Below are 17,327 nucleotides of genomic sequence, written 5' to 3'. Positions count from 1 at the left end.
TCTACTTGTTTTCAGAGGTCTCTCTTGACACTATCTCCGCCTCTCTTGGATTGTCTCTGAATGATGTACCTTCCATGGAGCGGGGCAACGGGACCCTGGTGACAGAGTTCGTCTTCCTCGGCTTCTCTTCTCTGGCCGGGCTGCAGCGGCTGCTCTTTGTTGCCTTCCTGCCCCTCTACCTGTTCACTCTGGGCACCAATGCCATCATCGTTTCCACCATCGTGCTAGACAGAGCCCTTCACACCCCCATGTACTTCTTCCTCGCTGTCCTCTCCTGCTCTGAGACCTGCTACACCTTCGTCATCGTACCCAAGATGCTGGTTGACCTCCTGGCCCAGAAGAAGACCATCTCCTTCCTGGGCTGTGCCATCCAGATGTTCACCTTCCTCTTCCTCGGCTGCTCTCACTCCTTCCTGCTGGCGGCCATGGGGTATGACCGCTACGTGGCCATCTGTAACCCTCTGCGCTACACGGAGCTCATGGGACACGGGGTGTGTGTGGGACTCGTGGCTGCTGCCTGTGCCTGTGGCTTTACTATTGCACAGATTATCACGTCCGTGGTATTCCACCTGCCCTTCCGCGCCTCCAACCAGCTCCATCATTTCTTCTGTGACATCGCCCCTGTCCTCACGGTGGCATCTCATCATACCTACCTGAGTCAGATTGTCATCGTCATGCTCTGTGCACTGGTCCTGGTTATCCCCCTGTCACTGATTTTGGTGTCCTATATTCACATCATCTCTGCCATACTCCAGTTTCCTTCCACATTGGGCAGGTACAAAGCCTTCTCCACCTGTGCGTCCCACCTCATTGTTGTCACCATCCATTATGGCTGTGCCTCCTTTATCTACTTACGGCTCAAGTCCAACTACTCCTCAAGCCGAGATGCTCTCGTATCAGTCTCCTACACCATCCTGACTCCCTTGTTCAATCCGCTTATTTACAGCTTGAGAAATAAGGAGTTCAAGTCAGCTCTTCGTAGAGCTGCGGGAAAAACCATTTCCCCGCCACGATGTTAACCGAGCTCCTGCTCTTCCCAAGCCATTAAAGCACAAGGCATACCAGGAAAAATTCCCAGAGCAGAAATGATTGAGCAAGTGAGCACAGTTTTCAAGAGCAGAGATCATTTCCTTCATTTCCAAGTATAAAATTCAGAAAAACGCATCTTCTTGCTGTGATCACATTAAATATTGCTCACTGAAGTTTTTTCAGCTGAGGGAAAAATAATAGATGGCGATTATAGGAAAACTTGGGTGTGTCCAGAACTCTAGGCTCTGGCAAATACTGTCATTCGGTCTCAGCCAGATGAGAAGCCGACCTGAAAAATACTGCGTAGCCCTGGTTCTCTGTTTCAGGGACACGGAAGTTCCTGTTTCCATATTTCTCCCTTTCTGGGTATCTCCTGAATTTCAGTTTTTCAATATCGGCAGACCACAACGTTTCAATGAGGTAATGTTTGCGCAATGAACGGGACCATGTTCAGCGCCTAAGATGCATCCAACTAAAGTTCAAGCAAGAAAATTCTGCAAGAAGTGATCTGTTTCTGTGTTTCTGATGTATTATGGGAGCTGACTTTTTTCTAATTTTCTACGCACTGACACAAGCGTAAACTTGGTTAGTATCTCTTGAAGATACCGTCGGAAGCGTGGGTTAAAGAGAACACCTAAAATGTCACAGCGTGGCCGACAAAAGGAGGCTAAGCTTCAACCTTTTTCACTAACTCTTCGGCAAATAGAAATCCCTGTGTAAGGAGCAAACAGTTCCTGTTCTCCCTGCAGCTAAGGAGTCTGCATGTGCACTGGAGACCAGAACTTGCCTGGGACATTTTGGTTTTCTCTCCTTCCTGCAGGAGTGAGAGCAAACAGGGCTCTCGGCTCTGGGCAGAAAGCTGCCTTCTGGCTTTAGGTGTTGAGATGCACCTGTCAATTAAGGTCTTCTAACTGAGTTATCTGTTTCCGCATTTTTCCTTTTCCTTCCACCCGATGCTCATCCATGACATATCCCTGCCTGGGCTTGAAGCAGGAGGGAGGGGACCCGGATGTCTCATTTGCAGTTCCCGGTTTGTTGCGGGATGGTGAGCTTGCCTGCAGGGCTGTTAGGTCAACTTCACTTCTTCCATTTCTTGAGGGTGGGGCCTGAAAAGCACAGAGACTAAAGCGAAGTTCATTTCTTTGGCCATCAGGTTCTCTCTCCCTTGGGTCTGTTGTGCAGCCAAGGCCCAGCCTATCAAGTGACTCACGAAAAGGAAATAAACTGGTAACCCCCAGGAGTCAGCCTCAGGCATTAATTGTTCAAACCTGCAGGGTGCGCTGCTGTTTCAAGGTTGTTACTCGGTGTGCCCTTGGGGCAGCCCAGAGGTCACGCGGTAGGATCTGTACTTTGTAGGTAAGAAACCAGCTGTCGGAGAATTAAAACGTCTTGCCCCCTGGTGGGTAGGGCCAATGCTGAGCCCCCATCATCTGCCTCCTTTAATGGCTTGCCTTCAGTGCTCTCACGTGACCCCTGGCGAAGAAGGACCTTTTTAATTAATTAGTAGACGGTAAAATGCGTTAAGTATTCGTCTTCGGCAGCAGCAGACGACACCATGTGGCGTAAGTCGAACTCTCACCGATGGGATAAATGGCCTGCACATCACACTGTGTGGCGAATCCCCTTTCTAAAACGGAAGGGGATTTGAGTATAGGTGGGGGGTGGGGGCGTGGCATAAGAAAACCTCCCCCGCTTTCCTCTGGTCTTGTCCAAGACTCGTGGACACTGAAACTTGGAGTCAGATAGCAGAACCCTGATAAGTGGGTAGAAAGGTCACGTGTGTTAGAATGACTCTTTTCCTGGGATAATTTGCTAGCCCATTATCCCTGTATAATCCTATATAATTTTTCGTCCTTACTTTTTTTTTTATGTGACCAGAGAATTCATTTGACCTTGGGCCTGACCTCATGGGCTAGAACTGAACATCCTGCTCTCCTTCCGCCTCTTTCACACATATACTCACATGTGCACTCACACACACACGCACACACACACACGTGCACACACACACACAGATGCCTGTGTGCACACTCACGTGCACACATATATACACGTGCACACGTGGTGTATAAACACATGCGCACGTGTGTCCACTCTCACACACCCATGCACACACAGATAGATGCATGCACACACGTGCACACACTCATACACATGCACATATGCACACACGGATGTATACGCACACACACACACAGACGCTCCTGGTTAATTGCAGCTCCTCTCTGTAGTCCTGTGTAACTTGCAGGAAAGTGGCAAGATCTTCAGATCTGGGGTTGGCCTTAGTGAGAAACAAAGCTCCTTAGGCCTTCAGATTAAGCTATTACTCGAGCTGAGTGCATAAATTCAGCCAGTAATAATAAATTCATGGGGTGTTTTTTCCTGTTCAGGATTGTCATCCATGAATACATCATGGGGAAGGCTAAACCAAGGCAGAACTAGGGATCAGGGAATTTCTGTGACCTTGGCGATAAGACAATATAGAGCAATACGATTGGATTTGTGGCCTCTCGGCTGGTCTCGCGTATTAAGACTGATTTGCTTTTTTAATTTTTCTGTTTTTTTAATTTTTGAGAGAGAGAAGGCGCAAGTGAGCGAGGGAGCAGAGAGAAGAGGAGAGAGAGACAACCCCACGAGGGGCAGAGAGGGAGGGAGAGAGAAGCGGCCTCTCTCTGGCGGGACTCGAGCTCACAAACTGTGAGATCATGACCTGAGCCGAAGTCCAATGCTTACCTGATTGAGCCACCCAGGTGCCCCAAGACTGATTTTTAAGACCCTGAGTAGCACTAAGCAGGCCAATCACAATTCAATTCACAACTTAAGAAAATATAACTTTAAGCATGTCAACCTAAAGTATTTACAGATTAGAAAGAAAGATTAGAGGAGAGTGAATTACAGCTGGAGGCAAGACAGCGGTTAAACCCCCACCACAGAGGCATCCACACTGAGGAGGGTGAGTTAGCGTGAGCCCCGCCAACAAGATTCTCCCACCTCATGGAGTTCTGTTCCATATAAGTCAGTGAAAGATTATTTTTAAATGCAATTTTAGTTTTCCTACTCATTGATCTATAACAATATTAACATTCACAAGGATCGAGAATTGATCCGATTGGGTATTTACACTCAGAGAAAAAATCCAACACTGAACTCCCTATCCTTTTCTCATCTCCCTTGATGATTTTAATGAGATATCACAAATGCACACATTTTCAGAAAACCAGCCATTGTGAAATTAAAGATGGGATTCTGCGTGGCCCGGGTCAGTTCTGCACGTCTCCACAGGACATCTTTCCTTTGAGAAGACAATCGCTCAGAAAAGCGTCCTGCACACTCCTGTGCCGTGAGTCCCTCCTCCTGCTCTCCTGGCGATTAAAATGTGGCCATGGCCCAAGTGCACCGGTCTGAGTGAGGGGTTGAGCCCAGTGACCAGACATACAGGCAACATCTGTCTAACAGGACGAGAGAGACCAGCTCACGGCAAAAACAGGGTTCCAGAAATGCCCATCTCTTAGCACATTATCCCGATGCCTTGTGTACCTGCTCAACTTCTGTTTATTAATTCAAACTCGCTCAGCGCTCCATGACATGGCTTCCTCTATCTTTTCCCCCAAAAAACGTCTGCACTTCCTGAGATGACTTTCCGCACTATTTCCTTGAACTATTCCACTTAATCTTGACCTTGCCAAAAGGAAAACCTTTTGGAACACGATTTTGCTGTTTGCTTTTTCCCTCCGGTGTCTCCGTCAAGAAAGTTGCTCATTCCCCCTGATGAATCTTTATTAGCAAGGTGGAAAGGACTTTGACGCAGGAATCTTTCCCAGGGGGTGTGATAGCACAACAACAGGGCAGACGTTGTGTCTGTGCTGGGCAAGAGACAGAGAGACGTCGCTGGCAGCTACCGGGGGAGCAGCCGCTCAGGATGAATTTATAGGAGGAGTGAACTCTGCAGAGGGGATACGTGGGGGTTGGGGGGCGGGGGAGAGTCGATGGCTGCACTGGGTGCGTCCACAGGGCTCTGAAGGGTTAAGATCAAATCCTTAAACACCATGCATCCTGGAGACCAAGAGGAAAGGGTCAGGTCTGGGATACATGTGTCCCTCTGGGAGCTCAAAACAGCTGTGTGAGAAGGTCAACAGGTGTTGGCAAAAAATGGGAACGATAAATTATTGATCTCGCAAAACGTCTCGCAATATATTTAGCAATTTCTAGTCGAGCTCTAGTAAAATAAAATTTTTATTTTATTAGAATATAAAGACTCTTTTCTGAGGGATACAGAATAAAACCTGTGTAAATATGTACACTTTGCACCAGGATAAGGTGTCTCAATTCTGTAGAGATACCAAGTAATCCTTTTTGCATCTTTAACTTCAAATCGATGCCAATATCTCTTTTTCAATAGTGTGATAAACACCCCTGCATCTCTAATGAAAGGCTAATGGCAGATGATGGTACAAACTGCCCTGCTGAAAGCAAAACGCACCATAAAATGACAATCATTAATTTAGTGTGACAGTAAAGCAAACTGGACCCACGGATCAAAGCACAGAACGGAAAATCCAAAAGTCACATTATTATGCAGCCAAATAATTGAGGAAGGGTTATCTTTAAAGGAAATGGAGCTATGCACATCATTTAATATTAGAAGAATGCCAATAAGATTTTACTTCACACTTTTTTATTCCAAAAATTGATCAGCTATCACAACATTTTACAATATGGTGAATTTAAAAGAAAACTTAAGTAAATACAGTCAATCTTGAGGAGCTCTCTAAACATGAAAACAGAAATAGTAAACAGGAAATTATTTTAACGTATAAATGATTTATACAATATCGCTTAGCTGTTAATTAAAATAAAGGACAGGGGCACCTGAGTGGCTCAGCCAGTTAAGCATCCAACTCTTGGTTTCAGCTGAGGTCACGATCTTGGGGTTTCGTGAGTTCAAGCCCGGCATCAGGCTCTGTGCTAGCTGCTTGGGATTCTCTCTCTCTCTCTCTCTCTCTCTCTCTCTCTCTCTTTCTCTCTCTCCCTGTCTCTCCATCTCTCTGTCTCTCACTCACCCTGTCTCGGTCTGTCTCAAAAAAAATAATAAACTTGAAAAGATGTTTTGACATAAAATAAAGGGCCAAATGAGCAAAACTATTTAAGCACTTATAAAAGCAATCACTCATTCATAGCAATATAAATATAGAAAAAAATTTAAAGGTCATAAACATAAAGCCAAACAATTCAAAAAATAAAATATATAAGTGAACAAGCAATTCAAAAAAGAGAAAACCTAGCACTCTATGAAACCATTTAGGAAGATGTGCAAGTGGGTAAGGAACTGAATTAGCACCGAAATAGCACCAAGGACGGTCACGAGGATTACGTGAGACGACAAGGGCGAAGTTGTTCGTAATCTCCTGACCCATGGCAGCCAGCAAACGACAGCCGGTGTTCTGCACGCCCCGCACCCCCAGAGTGGCCGGGGTTCCTGCAGCCGGGCTGCTGAGTGCAGGAACAGGGTCATCGAGGTCTGAGGGAGCTGATGCCAGACTGACTCCGGAGAAGTGTCACCTGGCCCCACCCCCAGCAACACGCGAGAGTCGAGGCTCAGCGTCCCTGCTGGAAATGAAAAGTATCGGCTGCTACTTTCGCCAGTAAAAGGCAGAAGATATTTAGTCTATACTGTTGCTATTACTCATGTCCTGTTCTGCTGGCCTTTTCCGCCTAGAGGTTGACTATTCTTGTGTGTGTTCGCAACCTTGCACTGTCTCACTAGCTCATACTTTCCTTTTTCTTTGGTTTTCTTCTCGCACGCGCGAAGAGGGAACAGTGTACTAGGTAAGGGCGTGGATTCGTAGCCTCACTGAGTCTAGCTCCTTCACTCGCGACTGTGTGACCGTAGGCAAATTACTTCATCTTTCTGTTCATCGCCTTCCTCATCCGTTAAATTGTGACATGATATTATTTGTATGATCAACTACTGTGAGGATTATATTGCATTAATAAATGTAAGGTTGTAACAATGCCTAAATATAGTGCATTCTGTATAAATGCTGTTGGAATTACTCTACACATATCAACCATCTGCCCTACGCGTCACGGCATGAACCCACCTGTCACCCGCTGATAGGAAATAGGCTTGAATCAGGTGCTGTGTCCTCTCGAGCACCGGGTCTGCCCTGCCTTCCTTTATGTAGCTCCTTCTCTAACGGCTCATGATGAGATTTTGTAATTGCCCCCTACAGAAGTCTGGCATATGAATTTTTTAAACTTATTTCTATTTTGAGGATTTTGTACATAGCATCTTTCTTTTTTCTTTTTTCAAATCCCTTGTTGCAATGTTTGGAAATGCACGAGATCTGTAATGCAATGTTTTAAAGTTTAACAGAACTGCTAAATATTGTGATTACTTCAAATAAATTCTTGTAAATTCTTTTGGACTCCTACACACATAATAACATCATTTGCAAGTAAAGACAATTTGATTCTTCTTTCCCAATCTTTTTTTTTTTAATTTTTTTTTCAACGTTTATTTATTTTTGGGACGGAGAGAGACAGAGCATGAACGGGGGAGGGGCAGAGAGAGAGGGAGACACAGAATCGGAAACAGGCTCCAGGCTCTGAGCCATCAGCCCAGAGCCCGACGCGGGGCTCGAAATCACGAACCGCGAGATCGTGACCTGGCTGAAGTCGGACGCTTAACCGACTGCGCCACCCAGGCGCCCCTCCAATCTTTTTTTTTTTTTTTATCCTCTTATTCTACTCTCTGGAGCCTCCTGTGAAACATTGAATAGAAGTGAGATGGATGGGCTATTGGTATTTATCTCAAAGGAACAACTTCCAACGTGTCGCTATTAAATTTGAAATTTTCTCTAGTTTCTTTGTGTATAAACTTTACCAGATTAAGAGATAGCTTTCTCTTTCTCATTTGATACAAGTTTTTTTTTTTTTTGAATGATTATATTATTGTCCTTCTTTAATTGGTTAAAGTGGGAAATTTTATTACAATTTTCCTAATGTCAAAAAAAGAGCCCCTTGCATTTTGGGGCTAAACTCAGTGTAGGTCATTTTGTCTTATCTTTTAAAACATGTGCTAATATTCATTATGTGCTCCTGTGTGTGTGTGTGTGCATGCATGTGTGTGTGCCCGTGCTGGTGAATGCGTGCACGTATGTGTGTGTGCCCGTGCTGGTGAATGCGTGCATGCACGTGTGTGTGCATCTATATACACAAGGTATGAATTTCTACTTCTCTGAGGAGTTCCATTTGGCATTATATAATCTATCATTGAGTTTTGATATCAAGATGACACTAGCTTCACAAAATGACTTGGGGAGTATTGTCTCTTCATGTGAGTCATTGAAATTGTGGAGGCCATCTGGGCCTGGATATTTCTTTATTGAATGGCTTATCAACGATTCAATTGTTTAATGTTTAAATAAACACTCGTATCTTCCAGAATGGATCACGTGAAGGTTTATTTTACTGAGACTTCATTGATTTTCATCTAGCTTTTATAGATGTAGATATCACACTCTCCCCAGTGTGCTTTTATTAACATATTATTCCCCACATCATCTGTGGTCATATCCCCTTTATCAATTCTAATAATGTACATTGAATTTGTCTTTTTCTGATCAGGCTTACTGGAGATTTATCACATTGGTTTTGCTCAGAGGAACAATTTTTGACTTTGCTAATTGTCTATATATTAAGTTTCTCTTCTGTTTCACCTATTTCAATTCCTACTTTGACTGTAACCTTTCTTTCCTCTAATGTTTATTTTTAGATCTTTTCTCTAATACATGATTTCAAGGCTGTGCAAGTAGCTTTGAGTCCTTCTTCCTTCCTGTTGTAGGTATTTATGGCTGTCGATTCCCTTCTAAGTGCTATGGTAGCTGAATCTCACAAGCTCTCAGATGCAATATTTTAAAAATATTTTCTCACTAGAGAATTCTTCTTTAACTAGCAGTTATGTATACTTCCTAAATTCCCAACATATGGGGGATTTTCTAGCTATACTTTGTATTTATTTGTTTATTCGGGAAATATTTATTGATTGCTATGTACCATGCATGCTTCTAGGACCAGATATGGATCAGAAGCAAAGTGAAGAAACATCCCTGACCTTTGTGGGCTTTATGTTTTTGGCATTGTTATTGATATGGGCACTGTAGGCTAAAAGTATGCTCTATGTAATGGGAACCCTCTTGCACTGTTGGTGGGAATGCAAACTGGTGCAGCCGCTCTGGAAAAGAGTGTGGAGGTTCCTCAAAAGATTAAAAATAGAACTACCCTATGACTCAGCAGTAGCACTACTAGGAATTTATCCAAAGGGTAGAGGAGTGCTGATTTGAAGGGCAGCGCTTTCAGCAAAAGCCAAATTATGGAAGGAGCCCAAATGTCCATCAACTGTTGAATGGATAAAGAAGATGTGGTTTATATATGCAGTGGAATACTACTCAGCAATGAGAAAGAATGAAATCATGCCATTTGCAGCAACGTGGATGGAACTGGAAGGCATTATGCTGGGTGACATAAGTCAGTCAGAGAAAGACAGATACCATATGTTTTCACTCCTATGTGGATATTGAGAAACTTAACAGAAGACCATGGGGAAAGGGAAGGGGAAAAAAATAGTTACAAACAGAGAGGGAGGGAGGCAAACCATAAGAGACGCTTAAATACAGAGAGCAAACTGAGGGTTGATGGGGGACAGGGGAAAATGGGTGATGGGCATTGAGGAGGGCACTTGTTGGGATGAGCGCTGGGTGTTGAATGCAAGGGATGAACCACGGGAATCTAACCCCAAGACCAAGAGCACACTTTACACACTGTATGGTAGCCAATTTGATAATAAATTATATCTTAAAAAATCATAATAAATAAATAAATAAAAGCATGCTCTATGTGATTTGAATCCTTTGATGTCAGTTGAAATTTTCTTTATTGTCCAGTGTATAGATATACATTCTGCAATTGTTAGCTGAAGGATTTTGCTATTTTTTCCTAAATAAAAAGCTTTAACATTGTTTAGTGTTTCTGTGTCCTTACTAATCTGTACTCTATTTTTTATATGACTTACCAAGAAAGGGGTATTAAACTCCCCACAATGACTGGATTTTCTGTTTCTTCCCTTAAGTCTATTAATATTTATATACATGTTACATAAATATTATAAATATGTATATATATATTCAAATTATGGTAGCTTCCTAATAATGAATTAAACCATATTATATATATATATATATATAGAAATAGAAATAGAAATATATATATATATATAATAAACCAAACTCCTTTACCATTGGTAATGTTTTTTGTCATAGAGCCTAAATATCACGTTTTAATACAACTAGCACTATATTTCTTTGTTTGGTCTTTGTAAGCCTTGAGTATTTCTTTTGCGTCATATTAGCCAAATTTTACTAAGTTGCGCTGTAATAATAGACATTTCTAATTTTTTTTTTAATTTTTTTTTCCAACGTTTATTTATTTTTGGGACAGAGAGAGACAGAGCATGAACGGGGGAGGGGCAGAGAGAGAGGGAGACACAGAATCGGAAACAGGCTCCAGGCTCTGAGCCATGAGCCCAGAGCCTGACGCGGGGCTCGAACTCACGGACCGCGAGATCGTGACCTGGCTGAAGTCGGACGCTTAACCGACTGCGCCACCCAGGCGCCCCGACATTTCTAAATTCTAAGGGGTTGACAACTTCAAAGGTTTGTTTCTTGAGCCAGGTGTGTTTGGATACCAGGTGGTTCCACTTCGATATCAGGCTCTGTTTCCTCTTTTCTGCAATCCAGGCTGAAGAAGTTGCCCTTATCTGTGGCCAGCCATTCTGGTTGTGGAAGGGAAAGAGGTAGGTAGATCTATGCCATAGTTCTTGAAGCTTCTGCTAAAATGTGGTCCACGCCAGCTTTTACGTTTCCTAGCTAAAGCAAGTCTCATGGTCAAGCTTGATGTCAATGAGACAGCTAAGTACACTTTCCCCACAGGGAGCACTGCAGATCCAATGGCTTTGCACCGAGGCGTTTATTACCGTTACGTGGAAAGCGAAATCTATGGTGAAGATAATGGTCTGAAATTTTCTTTCGCTATATTTTCCTTTGTTATTCTTCCCCTTGTCAAGAACAGGAATTAATATCATGCTGGTGTTCAAAATACACCCATTCACTCCAGATCTTTGACCCTACCTTCTTCCCCAGAAAGCTGACTTATCGATTACAGTAATTGGATAAAAGTATGAAGGACATCAAAACTAGGATGCCTCTAATCCCAAGTAACTCCATTGTCTATGCAATTCTCCTATGCTTCGAACTTCCTCAATTTTAATGTGCCATTTATTTTCCGTTGGGACCTTGACTGATGCAATGACTAGGAACAGAGATGACTAAAAAACATGGGTTTCCAGGATGAAGTTACTTATCTATCTAAGAAGACACAGATAACCTCCTTACTAGTATGAAAAGGGAGGAGTTCATGCTCGGATAAGCATCAGTGTGGCATAGTTTGAGTTGTGGAGGAAGACCACAGCATCAGGCAGTCATGTGCTTTGGCTCAGATGGCATGCCAGTCACAGTGACTATACAGAATTTTTAAGCTCCTGGTATTCTTACAATGATAGAGAGTGAGTGAACACAGAGTAACGAGTAATGAATTAGTTGAATGAATTAGTTGAATTAGTTGAATGAATAAGTTACGAGTAATGAATAGACAATTTAAAAGACGTGGAAAATCAGAACGCCCTCTTAACAAATTTGAAGGAGGCCACATCATCTGGAGTCTTACAACAGCCATCACGGAGGGTGAAGTCCACAGTCTGGATGTGTATTTAGCTTTTAAACATAAACCTGACGAGAGCTCTTATGCTAAATGAGACATGAGACGTGGGATGAATACATTTCAGATGACCTAAGTGAGGCCGAGGTCTTGATTCTCCAGTTCCCCTGAACCACCCTTGTCTGTTGAAGAAGATACCACCCCAACCCCCACACCGTGGGAATCAACCGTCCTCTGCACAAAAGACTCTGTGGTTGCACCTGGGCTAGTTGCCCCTTCACCTAACAGGCCCCCAACAGGATCAAGATCACAACGCGATCTGGATAGAAGGGTGGAAGGCCAGCTCTGAGGTAGCTTAGACAGAAAAAACAAAAACCTATCAGTCCTGCCAATTTGTATCAGTGGGGATCAGGAGGCCATGTCCCTATGCAAAAAAAGAACTATGAAGATCTTAGACCAAATGGGAAGACACATCAATTTCAATCTTGTTACATTCGTCGATACAGGAGCCCTCAACTGGGATTCAGAATTTAATAGGTGGACTCACGCCTCCAGAAAAGGCATTGTCTGCTAGAATAACTAATTGAAGCCTGAACTAAATATTGACCTATGGTTAATACATTGGAAAGGGCACAGCTTTTGTAACACACCATAATGAATCCAAAAGCTCTGGGAAATGAATGTGTTGGGATAGAAACACTATAGAAAACTGCCATATACAACATTAACCACCAACACCCAGGGGACCTGGTTGCATTTACAGAAGGCAGTAGTGAATATCAACATCCTTAAAGAGTTCTGTGGTGATTGCTATTATAGACTAGAGGTGATGGGTAATAGTATTCTGGAGAATGGAAGCCTGGGGGTCACACAAAACTGTCAGAGATACAATGTGGACAATAAACAATATAAACTGAAGCATGTGATGATGATTAGTGTTATGAACTGCAAAGATGTGTGGAAACGGCCAGCTGACCATGGGATTTCTGACAACAAAATAGATGAGCAGCCAATCAATGAACTGTTTGATCGTAGTCTATGTCTGATGGATGGCTGTGCAAGTTACCAGTATGGTAATTCATAGCCTCTTACCTAAATTTCAATACGACACCAATTCCCAAACCTGAAACTCCTTGATTGTAAAAGAAGATGGATAATTTTGAGGAAGGACACACAACATGGCCACAATTGTATCCCGAAAATCTTGACCCAGTAATTCCCAGAGAGATCTCCACCACTTACCAAAGTGCCTGTGCACTGGAGAGAGGAAAACATTCAGACCTTGTGGAGGTTCTTAGATACCGTCCGTACGCTTAGGTACATCCCGAGAGACTCAGAATGCCACTATGATCTACTGGTCAGAGTAGAAACTAATGAGGGCAGATATTAGGTGAAGTCTTGGTTCGTTCAGATCTGCCAGGATTTGAAGCTCTTTGAAACTGGACTCAGGCTCTGAGAAGGCTGGTGGTTTATTTTTTCTTTGCCTCATTCCTATTATGTTCCTCTTGTGGGTCTCAACTGAAACGCTTGGGGAGTTCACCAGCTCACCACTCCGTTGTGGTCTTTTGTCCTCCAACTCCATGAGTCTCAATCTCTTGACTTTTTGGTAGTCTCTTCCAAAACTGCCAGGTTCTCTGGCGAGTGGATGCTCCCCATGTACTAGAACAATCTCTCCAGGTTTCTTGCTTTTCCTGGATTCTGCTCCTTAGGGCCCTGATGTCTTCAAACCAATTTTTCTCCAATATTTTCTTGTAGCTTTTCTGGTTATTCCTGGTGGGTGGGTTGAGTCAAAATTTCCTCATCTATTATTCCCAAAAGAGGAACTCTTATTTTGCTTTTGTTAACTAAAGTAGATGTTTTAAAGCATAAAGTGCACAGATCAGAAGTTGTATAGTTTGAGGAGTTTTTATAAATTAAACACACCAGGGGCGCCTGGGTGGCTCAGTCAGTTAAGTGTCCGACCGCAGCTCAGGTCATGATCTTACACTCTGTGAGTTCAAGTCCCGCGTCGGGCTCTGTGCTGACAGCTCGGAGCCTGGAGCCTGCTTCCGATTCTGTGACTCCTCTCTCTGCCCCTCCGCCTCTCACTCTGTTTCTCTTTCAAAAATAAATAAACATAAAAAAAATTTAAAAATTAATTAATTAATTAATTAAACACACCAGATAAATAAATTATTGTGAGAACTTCATAAGGCTCCATTGTGACTCTTCCCAGGCATTATCGCCCAAACCTAACCTTTACCCTGGCTTCTGTCACCATAATTTTCACCCTTTTTTTGGTCAATATACAATGAAATTATGTGTGTCTGGTTAATTTCTCCAGATACCATGTGTGAGAATTTGATGTTTTTATCTTTTCAGAGTATCTTTAGCTTTACAGAAAATAATGCATAAAAACACAGAGTTCCCGTATGTACCCTCCCCAACCAATATACCCAGCATCCCCTATGACTAACATCTTGAAATATTGGACTACATTTGTCAAATTTAGGTTTTTTTTAATGTTTGTTTATTTATTTTGAGAGAGAGAGAGGGAATCCCAGGCAGGCTCTTCACTGACAGCATGGAACCGTGAAATCGTGACCCAAGCTGAAATCAAGAATCAGATGCTTAACTGACCGAGCCACCCAGGCAGCCCACATCTGTCGGATTTGTTGAACTAATATCAACACATTAGTATTAACTGAAGTCTATAGGTTAAATTGAGGTTCACACTTTGTATTGTATATAGGTTCTATAGGTTTTCACAAATGCATAATGTCTCACATCCGCCATTGTAATACTACAGAGAACAGTTTCAGCCCCCTAAAAATCCCCAAGACTCCACCTTTTTATCCCTCTCTACCTTCCCTGAACCCCGGACAACCACTGATCTCTTCACTGTCTCTATAATTTGGTTTTACCCAGAGTGTCAGGTAGTGGAAGTTACACAGTATATAGCCTTTGCAGACTGGCTTTTTTCACTTAGCAATACGCATTTAAGGTTCTTCAATGTCTTTTCATGATAGGATAGCTTCTTTCTTTTTCTATTTATTTATTCCTTCACCAAGACCATGCCGTCTTGATTACTGTTACTTTATAGTCAGTCTTGAAGTCAGGTAGCATCAGTCCTCCCATTTGATTGCTCTCTTTTAACGTGTTTTAAAATGTAGATTCATTTTTATTCAGATAGACCAACAGATCAGGAGCTAATTGCCATTGAAAAGATAGTTTATTACAATTCCTATGACGGGGGTGGGGGTGGGGAGTCACACCATGCCACTCAAGTCAATACACCAAGGAACACTGAGTTGGGTCACAGGCAGAGAGGACAAGGGGAAATGAGAAAGATCTCCCCTCCCGCCTGCCCCCTCCCCACCTTTTTATTTGGTTTTCATGGGAAGGAAAGGGCAAGGCAGGGTAAGCAAGCTAAGCAGGTTTAGGACTAGCCAGTTTGATAATTTCAGGGAGCTCCTGAGTGTGGGGCCATCCCTAGTTGTCTGAAACATGGCCTTGGGATAACCAGCAAAGGGAAATGATGTAAAGCCTGAAAAAGCAGACATTTTGAGAGTAAGGGCCCTAGACTCTTCAGTTTGCACATGAAAGTCATGCTCTAAGTTATCGCCAGGAATTGGAAGCCTTTAACCCTAGGAGGGCAGTCTCTCCCTGGTCAAGGCCCCAAATGTTAAAACAACAGGTATAGAAACTAGAAAATGTACTTAACATGCAATACTGCGTTGACTATCCTGGGTCTTTAGCCTTTCCATATAAACTTTATGGTCAGTTTCTTGATATACCTAAAATAAGTTGCTATGATTTTGATTGGGATTGCCTTGAATTTATAGATCAAGTTGGGGAGAGCTAACATCTTAACAATACTGTGTCGTCCTATCCATGAACATGGACTCTTTTTCCATTGATTGAAATCTTCTATTTCTTACATCAGTATTTTTATAATTTCATAAGACGGACTTTTGTATATTAACTCTGTATCCTGCAGCTTGCTTTAATCTCATCTGTTACTTTCAGGGGTTTTTGGATCTAGTCTTTGGGATTTTCTATGTAGACCATCGTGCCACGTGTGAAGAGATGTTTTTCTTCTTGTTTTTATTTTTATACTTTCTATTTTGTTCTTATGTAGAAGCTAAGCAGGTTTCCTTTCTCCAGAGATAATCTGTATTTCTGTCCGGCAGATCTTTAGAAGGACTACCAGTTTAGATCCACTATAAATTAAATTCAGGGCTCAAATTTCTTAAACCAAGCAGAGATGCAAACTTGAACTGCAAATCAGAATGAAGGCCTACTGCTCACAATCTCTCTGAAATGGATTTATTTTCCCCACCCTGTCCCTGGTCTTTGGTCAGCCTAGGGGCAACTTTGCCATTAGTGTCTCTGAACAGTGAGTTGAGGGGCAGGCTTAGTTGTGCTTCATGCTTATCCTAAGGCACCATCCTTCAGAGTTAGAGCTTAAAGTAGAAGATCTATTTTTTGACTCACATTTGGTGGGCACTGGAGTTTAATTGCAAACATCGTCCTCCTCTGATTCCCTCAAATCAGCATCGTGGGTTTGTCATTCCTTCCAGATAAGTCAATGTCTTCAGTGTGGAAGGAACTTCCAACATTCCACTCATCTTTCTAGATTCTTGCTTTGCTTCAGATTTTGATCTGAAAGTTCCTGCTATGCTGTCAGCTTGTCAACATATTTATATATATGTTTTAAATATTCCCCCGGCAATTTTAGTTTGTTTTCAGAAGGATGATTTGCTGGAATATCCAGACTGGCTACTACCAGAAATAGGGGTGCTCAGCCTTCCTCCTCACTTGTTTTCCCTTGAACGTCCTGGCATGAGACATCCAGTAGTTTCCAGCTAGCTTTCCTACTCCCAGTGTTTTTGTTCATAAAGTCATGGGATGAATCTCAGCCCTGATTGTGTTCGTGGGTCTTCACTGGGACCTTGTCATCTTTCTAGCCGTCCTGATGTCCACTGGCACATGCTTTAGCACGCCTCTTGTTACGTTTGTATTAGTCTTCCTGCTAAGTTAGAACGATCGGTGTGATCTATTTATCTTTGAATCACTGTGATGCCTAATGTTATGCCTTCCAAATCACCACACTCTATGAGTGGTTGCTGAATAAAAGTCTTTCCCTTGCAATAACTCCCTGAAGGTCATTTAAAAACCCAGTTGTCTGATTTTTATTCCGGCTTTGAGTAGAGAAGGGAGATGGAGATTTCCCACATAATCACCAACCCTTGCCTTTACCTCTTCCACTTTATCAAATCAGTCTTCTTGGGGTTGGAAAACTTGCTTTCTCTTGACATCTCAGTGTTTTGTAACCTTTTTGTCAGAAAGTAACTAAACTCCCCCCATGCTAAAAGAATACTTATTTACCATTTTAGTGCTTTACAGAGTGGGAACGTTTTTTGCAATCTGAATTATTCTCTTCTGTATTAGATAAGATGCCCTTGCGTAAATTCGGCCATTTGTTTTCTTTCTCCCATTAGCTCCCCTTAAGACCTAGAGGACCCTAGTCCTTAGAATCCCAG

At 42.7% G+C, this 17,327-nt stretch overlaps 1 protein-coding gene across 1 annotated transcript; it reads left to right on the top strand.

Moving 5' to 3' along the window:
* Positions 1-1,019, top strand: LOC123586328 (olfactory receptor 10K2-like). Its single transcript, XM_045455399.1, has one exon. The coding sequence runs from the start codon at positions 75-77 to the stop codon at positions 1,017-1,019; it is 945 nt and encodes a 314-aa protein (XP_045311355.1). The 5' UTR covers positions 1-74.
* Positions 1,020-17,327: the final 16,308 nt, after the last annotated feature.

This window comes from Leopardus geoffroyi, chromosome C3, assembly GCF_018350155.1.
Source record: "Leopardus geoffroyi isolate Oge1 chromosome C3, O.geoffroyi_Oge1_pat1.0, whole genome shotgun sequence".
Classification (NCBI taxonomy): domain Eukaryota; kingdom Metazoa; phylum Chordata; class Mammalia; order Carnivora; family Felidae; genus Leopardus; species Leopardus geoffroyi.
The sequence above is the reverse complement of the archived record's forward strand: the minus strand, read 5'-3'. Positions and strand labels throughout refer to the sequence as shown.